General features: G+C 52.8%; 2 protein-coding genes across 2 annotated transcripts; both read left to right on the top strand.

Moving 5' to 3' along the window:
- Positions 1–348: 348 nt before the first annotated feature.
- PV09_09721 (uncharacterized protein) lies at positions 349–942 on the top strand (the record flags this gene model as incomplete). The annotated part of the gene is made up of 1 exon (XM_016363834.1): positions 349–942. One exon carries the CDS (start codon positions 349–351, stop codon positions 940–942), a length of 594 nt encoding a protein of 197 aa, XP_016208338.1.
- Positions 943–6,155: 5,213 nt separating this feature from the next.
- PV09_09720 (uncharacterized protein) lies at positions 6,156–7,307 on the top strand (the record flags this gene model as incomplete). The annotated part of the gene is made up of 1 exon (XM_016363833.1): positions 6,156–7,307. The coding sequence occupies one exon, from the start codon at positions 6,156–6,158 to the stop codon at positions 7,305–7,307; it is 1,152 nt and encodes a 383-aa protein (XP_016208337.1).
- Between the last annotated feature and the right edge of the window lie 1,216 nt (positions 7,308–8,523).

The following is an 8,523-nucleotide window of genomic DNA, read 5'->3' as shown; positions in this document are numbered from 1 at the left end:
GGAAGTAAGGACAAGGACAAATGGCTTTGGCTATGCATTTATGGCCTGCAACTATCAAAAAATAAATAAATAAATAAAAAGAAAAATAGAATAGAAATAGAAATAAAAAAAAATAAAAGTTAAAAACTTAGTGGCCGACAGCTAGACTTAATACGCTCGGCTGGTCTAGTTACAAGAGAAATGTTATAAGGTAACATTGAAGTCACGTGGGTGATCAGTCTGCTCATTCATGAGCAGTATGAGCAGGTACATGATAAGGAAACGCGCCATGAACCCGCGTACAAGAAAGCCCATGTTGACAATGCCATCGCCCAGAGCGAGAACGTACACATAGCTAAGATCAGAACCATGTCAGCCAATCAGCTCAAGAGTGGAGACCTTAGCATCAAGACAACCGCCAACAGCGAGATGCAGACGCTCCGTCAGTTCACAGATGACTACGTACCACGTCTTGGAAACGGAACGTCAGTACGTACTTACACATACGGAGTTCTTGTTCATGGCATTCGCACAAGCACGATCAATATGGAGAACTTCGACGAAGTCAGAGATACCATCCTACACGAAAACAGAGCCTTCCTTCCGGCTGCGGATATCAAATACATAGGCTGGCTGACCAGGCAGCCACCACAGAAGGCAATGTCATCAATAGTCATCGAGTTCACGAAGCCAGAAGACGCCAACAGGATCATCGACGAGAATTTGGTCTGGCAGGGCGAGATGTGCCCGGCCGAGAGATACGAGAGGCAGTGCCGACTGAAACAGTGCCGACTGAAGCAGTGTTTCCAGTGCCAAAAGTATGGCCATATAGGAACCCAATGCAAGGCAGCGAAAACATGTGGCTACTGCGCGCAGGAACACAGTTCCTGGGAATGCCCGACGAAGACAAATCGAGAAGCCGCTAGGAAGTGTGTCGTATGCCTCGGCACACATGAGGCCTGAAGTCGGGAATGTCCAACCAGGAAGGAGGAGGTAGCCAAGATTAAGGCGATCCTCGCAACCCGTCCCAAATACCACCTGACTTTAACGGCACATAATGAGATCGACCAGCGTGGACTGGACCGAATATCCCTTAGGAGATCAAGATCTATGAGAGACTTGACACTACACGAAGAATCAAGAACAAGTCGGCCCAGCTCTGCGCAAGGACGAGGACAGAAGAGGTCAGCACCAGTAGGGGACAAGGAGAACGAGCCTCCAAGCGCTAGCCAACGGCCGCAGAGAGCGGTGATACCTTCTAGAAGGGCGCTTGAGGCACAGGCAGCTAACGCACTTAGATAAGAAAACTCACAGATGGACATCGATACTGACGCAGACCTATGATAGAACAACCGCAACTAAATATACTACAGTATAACGTACGCAAGGCGAAAGACACCGTCATGGCAACACTGCTACGAGATCCGAGAGTGATGGAGTATGACGTACTTGCTATTCAGGAACCGTGGAAGAATCCCTTCATGTCAACAACACACCATCCCGTCAAGGACATCTTCCACCTCTGCTATCCAGAAATCAACAAAGAGGATGGCCCGGCAAGAGTATGATTCTTTATTAATAAAAGGCTCGACTATAGCGCGTGGAAGTTCGAACAACACACAAAGGACCCGTGCACGCTGAAGATTTGTATAGGCGGCGCAGATGCGTCAAGCAACGAGCTGGCCATACACAACGTGTACAACGCACCACAGAACACGGAGGGACGGGAAAGCACCATCCCATCACTGAAAGCACAGCTGGAGAAACACGCACCTGAAGAACAAATCACACTCGGCGACTTTAATCTACATCATCGCCATTGGGGCGGCTCGCGGGTCCGACGGGAGGAAAAAGAGGCGACGGATCTCCTCGAGATGATGGAGAACCTCGACATGACCAGCATGCTGAAACCAGGCACAATCACTTACGAAGGAGATGGTAGATCGACTATAGACCTCTGCTGGACAACGCTAGGCATGGTGGACAGGATTATTAAGAGCACAGTAGATCGAGACATGGACCACGACTCTGATCATTTGCCTATCAGTATCCTACTAGATGTCCGAACGATCCTGGTGGGAACCAAGCCGAAGCGGCGATGGAAGAACCTGGACACCGAGAAATTCTGCGAGGCGCTTAGATGCCCCCTGCCACCAAGAAGGAGGCCGAGGACAAAAGCCGCACTCGATAGGTACACTTGGGAGCTCGTAGATGCGATCACGCAAGCCGCCGATGAAATACTGCCGCCAGAGCAGCCCAGTCCTAAGGCGAGAGAAGGCTGGAATAGCACATGCACTGAAGTATTAGCGGAGATGAAGCATCTACGCCGCGTGTACACAAGAAGACCGACAACGACGGCATGGGAGCTATACTGCGAGGCACGGAACCGCAAGACGCGCGTTATAAGAAAGGCTCGGAGGCAAGCACACAGAGACCGAGTAGAGCTGGCCGCAGAGTCACCCGAGTCGCTCTGGAGGATCGCCAAGTGGGCTCGCAACAGAGGGAATCAACCACCGAGCGTAACGCCAGCAATCAGATGCCCCGCCACCGGCGAGAAGGCTGTGCGACCTGAGGAGAAGGCGAGCCTGCTCCGAAACACCTTCTTCCCGAAACCGCCTGACGCCGATCTAAGCGATATGGAGAACGCGCAGTACCAAGACCAGATCCCAATGCCAGACATCACGGAGAAGGAAGTGTTGGAAGCCATCCAGACTACAGCACCACTCAAGGCGCCAGGACCGGACGGCATACCGAACAAAGTCCTACAAGCTGCATCATCCATACGAAGTGGGACACTTGGTCATAATCATGAACCGGAGCCTTCTGATCGGATATTGCCCTGCGCACTTTCGCAACTCCACCACAGTAGTACTGCGCAAGCAGGGTAAAGACGATTACACCACGCCGAAGGCATACCGCCCCATAGCACTACTGAATACTATCGGCAAGGTGATGGACGTAATCATTGCACGCAGGCTGAGCTATCTGGTGGAGAAATTCCATGTTATCCCTAAGCTGCACATGGGAGGCAGGAGGCTGCGGTCCGTGGAACATGCGCTACACACCGTCGTCGAGAGGGTGTATAAGGCATGGAACAAAGGTCAAGGCCAGGTGCTCAGCCTCTTACTGCTCGACGTGTCCGGTGCCTTCGACAATGTCTCGCACAAGAGACTACTGCACAACCTGCGGAAACGGAGGGTTGACGAAAGGACCGTTAGATGGATAGCGAGCTTCCTAAGCGGCAGACGAACGAAGATCATAGTTGACGGGCACGAGTCCGAGGACTACAATATCGAGACTGGCGTTCCGCAGGGCTCCCCTTTGTCCCCAATTCTCTTCATCCTGTACAACGCTGATCTGATAGAATGCTGTAACTCTGAGGAGACAGAAGCCACGGGATACATCGACAATGGGGCAATCTTTGCTTGTGGAGACACTACGGAAGATACATGCTCCAAACTCGAACGTGCGCTCGTAAAAGCCGGTAGGTGGGCCGAGACACACGCCTCTAAGTTCGCTCCGGAGAAGTTCCAGCTGGTCCACTTTACATGAGCGCGCACGCGCATTGAGGTGAATCGACCGCTGGATACAGCCTGGGGACAAATTAAGCCGAAGGCAATGTGCAAGTACCTGGGAGTTACGTTAGATAGCAAGCTGAGGTGAAGGAACACGTCGAGGAGATACGCAGAAAGACCACGAACACAGTAAATGCCCTGAGCTGCCTGGCGAGTTCGACATGGGGCATCCGCCTACCTAAGATGAGGAAGATCTACCGAGGCGTCGCAGTTCCACAAATGATGTACGCGTGCTCACTCTGGTCCAATCCAGGAGGAAAGAAGGGAACATACACAGACAAGACTCTCAACACGCTCAAGACAATCCAAGCTCGAGCAGCTTGAGCAATCAGCGGAGCATTTAAGGTGACATCCCGTCCAGCACTGGATATCGAGACGCACTTCCTCCCGGTCAAACATCAGATATGGAAATATAACGCGGAAGCCGTAGGCCGGATGCTCACGAGCGACGGCCTCCCAGAGCTGTCAGGACCTGCAGACTCTAGCCAAACCGGTCCATCAAAGAGAAAGACGTACACGTCGTCACTATCTTCGATCATACACCAGCTCACGGCAGATGGCGCGGTCAGTCTCTCGAACAGAGAGAAGATCACGCCTTTCGTCGCGCCACCCTGGTGGCAGGGAGCAGCCATACACATAGCTCCGAATGACGATGAAGCCCGATCCCAGCACGACAAGATCACTGCGAATAAGGACAATGTCTGCATTTATATGGACGGAAGTTGTATACAGGGCCACACAGGAGCAGCTGCAGTGTGGCCAGCTAAACAGCGGACAGAGAGCGCATACATAGGTCCGGACATAACATCCACTGTATACGCAGCGGAGCTGCAAGGCATCTGCTTGGCCCTGGCAACGGTGCAGACGAATGTCCAACAAGGGAACGGGCATAAGCATCTCCATGTATTTGCTGACAACTAAGCAGCCGTCCGCTCTGTGGTCAAACCCGAGGGTCGCTCCGGGGCGTACATCGTCAGACAGATAGTGCAAAGAATCGACGCGCTTAAGACAGCAGGTCTCTCTGTGAACATTCATTGGATCTGCGCACATGAAGGGATCGATGGCAATAAACAAGCGGACCTGGCTGCCAAGGAGGCCTCGGGATGGAGGACGGGAGATACCAGAGGCCCAACAGCGGACCCGCCAGCACAGCTGCATTCATTACGGATAACGCTCAAGACATGGAGCCGTAAGACAGCCAACCTGCGCTGGCAGGCAAGCTGGACTGCCGAGAGCAAGGGCAAGGCTGTTCGCAGATATACGCCTGTGCCAACCAAGAAGGTCCTTCAGCTCCATGTCGAGCTGAGCAAAGCGGAGAGCGCCTTACTCGTGCAAATGAGGACCGAGAAGATCGGACTCAAGGACTTCCTCTTCAATCATCGCGTTCCAGGATTCCACAACGCGAGATGCCACTGTGGAGAGAGACGACAAACGTTGGCCCACGTCCTGCTTAGCTGCCGCCACTACAAGGACCTCCGGAGACAGGAGTTCGGACTCCTCCCAGGACGGACTAACCTCAGAGCGATTCTGAGTACGCGCAAGCTAGCCACAAAGGCCATCAGATTTATGGAACAGACACGGGTGTCCGTGGGTGAGGAGACCAACAACGCGCAGACGACGTCGAGCATTGGGGGGAGACTGTAGGTATGCAGACCGCGAAACACGAGGCGCAGCCTCTAGGAGCCTAAGTATCACGGTAATATTAGTAGAACAACGATTGTCAACAGGGCTGGCAAGCTTTTGAAGACAATTCTTGATGGATAAGGGGTGGATGGAAGGGACAGCTGGTTTTGTTTACTTTGAACAAAGCGAAGTGTGACTGTCAGTCTAAGCACATACCGAACATCACGTGACATAAGCAAATGCTGGCTAGATAAGAGAGGAGAGCCAGGGGTAGGGGACAGGAGAAGAACGAGACAATCCATCAGTCAAGACAGCATACAATGAACTAAGCAGGTTTACGATCTTACTTATGCACCATTCATCGTTCCCGTGATCTTCCGCACAGACATTGACAGTGTCGGCCGTCTGGCGAAGTCTACCTGACCGGGCGAGCGCATCAAAAAAGCACAACAACAGCGAGAACTCTCACTCTTGGAATAAAGAGCTCAATTGTGTTCACATACACCCCCTGAAGACCGGAAACTGCTTTATCGGAAGCCGCACCGCCCAACGCGGTCGTAAGACATGGCGACGCCCTGGTCCCAGGAGGTAACCGGGCCCACCAACCTTCGAGAGCATGTCCTAGAAATCACGAAGCAGCTCAGCGATACATTGCACGTCGTAGAAAGAGATAAAGAGATCGATAGAAAGCAACTAAGCAAAGCTCTCAAGAGCGCGCTACTTGCGCTCGCCAAAATCAAGGACACCCCTGACGTAGCCACCCTAGAAGAGAAGGTAGATCGACTGCGCACAGAGACAGTGAACGGATGGAAAAGCATTGATGAAGCCTTCCGACACATCCGGGAACACATAGAGGCAACAAAGGCAAATACATAAGCAGCAGCAACAGCGGGTAAAGAGGCGAAGACAGCGGCGATTGAGGCAGTAGACATAGGCAGGACGGTAATCAGAAGCAAAGGGACACAGCAGCAGCAGGCTATGGCAAGCTATGCCGCTGTGGCAGCGCAAGGAGCAATGGCAACAAGTATACACAGCCCACAAAACACAAGACCACCTGCTCAAACGCATCGTGAGATCATCGTGAATATTAGAAATGCACAAACGATCCTCCACCTGCGGGCCATGAACCCACGCAACCTGAAAGCCCACGTCGAGCAAGCTATAGCCCAGGGCGGAGTAACTAACGCAAAGGTCATGTCTGTCAACCAACTCATGAGCGGAGATATCAGTATAAAAACGGTCACGCCGAGCGAAACACAAACGCTCAGACAGTCCGCCCAGGAATGGGTCCCTAGGATAGGGAACGGAATGTCAATACGCCGCCAGACGTACGGTGTGCTCGTGCACAGCGTATATACTAAAGATGTAGATATGGACAGACTGGACGAGATCAATGCTGCTATCTTGAGTGAGAACAAGCCTTTCATCCCAACAGCAGAAATCAAATACATCGGATGGCTCAGTCGGAAGGCACAGACCAAGAGGATGTCCACGCTGGTAATCGAGTTTACTAAGCCGGAGGATGCGAATAAGATCATTGATGAGGGGTTAACATGGCAGGGGTGCCACCATGACACCGAGAGATACGAACGACAATGCCGCCTGAAGCAATGCTTCAACTGCCAGAAATACGGCCACATAGGAACCCAATGCAAAGCCAGAACAGCATGCGGCCACTGCGCGCAAGAACACAACTCCCGGGACTGCCCTTCGAAAGCCGACACACCCAAGAAGTGCGCGGGTTGCAACGGCCCGCATGAGTCCTGGAACCGCCATTGCAAGATCAGGAAGGAACAGCTTACCAGGACCAAGGCGGCGTACGACAACCGACCCAAGTACCACCCGGTACTGGGGACCCCGAAGCCGGTAGCCCAGGTTGGAAACCCCACAACCGGAATGAAGAGACAACGGTCAACGAGGGACCTGACCGCCTCCCAAGCAGGCCGGGCTTCGAAGCAGACCAATACAGGGCGGGCCAGCGGCGAGGGGAACAAGGAGAACGAATCGCCGGCAAACAGCCAGAGGCCGCAACGCGTGATACAACTATCACGTAAGGCACTGGAGGCGCGAGACACTAATGCAACCACCAATATAGAAATAGAAGAGGACATGGATATGACCCCCATATAATGGTGGAGCACGTCCAATTAAGCATACTACAGTATAATGTTCGAAAATCAAAGGACACAGTAATGGCCACGCTGATGCGAGACGCCAGGACGGCGGAGTACGACATCGTGGCCATCCAAGAACCATGGAAGAACCCATACATGGACACCACACACCATCCGGCCAAAGAGACCTTCCACCTCTGCTACCCACCTGAACGGGAAGGCAAGACGGCAAGGGTCTGCTTCTTTGTGAATAAGAGGCTAGACCAGACCAAATGGCAATTTAAAGCGCACACTAGGGACGTATGCACCCTATACATTAGGCGGAGCGAAGAGAGTGGGGAGGGAAGCCAGATCATCATCCATAATGTGTATAACCCCCCACAATGCTCGGAAGGACGCGAGAGCGCGCTTCCAAAGGTGCAGGAAGTCTGCCAAGAGAACAGTGCGGAAGAGCAGATAGCGCTAGGCGACTTCAACCTCCATCACCCAGTATGGGGCGGAGAGAGGGTAGACAAACAGGAGGAGGAAGCAGAGGAGCTACTGGACGTTATGCAGAACATAGGTATGATGAGCACACTCCGCCAAGGGGCGATCACATACGAAGAGGGAGAAAAGAGGTCGACGATCGACCTCTGCTGGATGTCCGCAGGAATAGCAGATCGGATAATCCGGTGCGAAGTAGACAGAGACATGGAGCACGACTCTGATCACCTACCGATCAGCATAGTCATGGACCTGAGAGTACAGCACGGAGAGAGGAAACCCGTGAGGCGATGGAAACATCTCGAGGAAAAGAGGTTCCGGAAGGCGCTCGTACAGATACTACCTCAGGTACAGCGGCCGAGAACCAAGAGGGCACTGGATCGATACACCAAGGAGATTGCAAGCGCGATCGACGAGGCGGCAAACGAAGTCCTCCCTAAAACACACCCCTTACCAAGGGCAAAAGAGGGATGGAACACGGAATGCAAACGAGTACTGACCGAAGTAAAACGACTTAAGCGGTTCCACAGCATGGACCGCACAGCGGAGTCGTGGGAAAAGTACAAAGCTGTACGGAACCTGAAGACCAAGACGGTCAAGAAAGCTCTAAAGGCAGCACACAGAGACAGGGTGGAGATGGCCGCGGCCAACCCCGAGTCTCTTTGGAAGGTAGCAAAGTGGGCGAGGACGAGGGAGAACCAACCTCTGAGCGTCACACCAGCGATTCGATGTCCTAACACAGGACGGGA

This window comes from Verruconis gallopava, assembly GCF_000836295.1.
Source record: "Verruconis gallopava strain CBS 43764 unplaced genomic scaffold supercont1.146, whole genome shotgun sequence".
Lineage (NCBI taxonomy): Eukaryota > Fungi > Ascomycota > Dothideomycetes > Venturiales > Sympoventuriaceae > Verruconis > Verruconis gallopava.
Note: the sequence above shows the minus strand (reverse complement) of the source record. Positions and strands in the feature narration are given on the sequence as shown.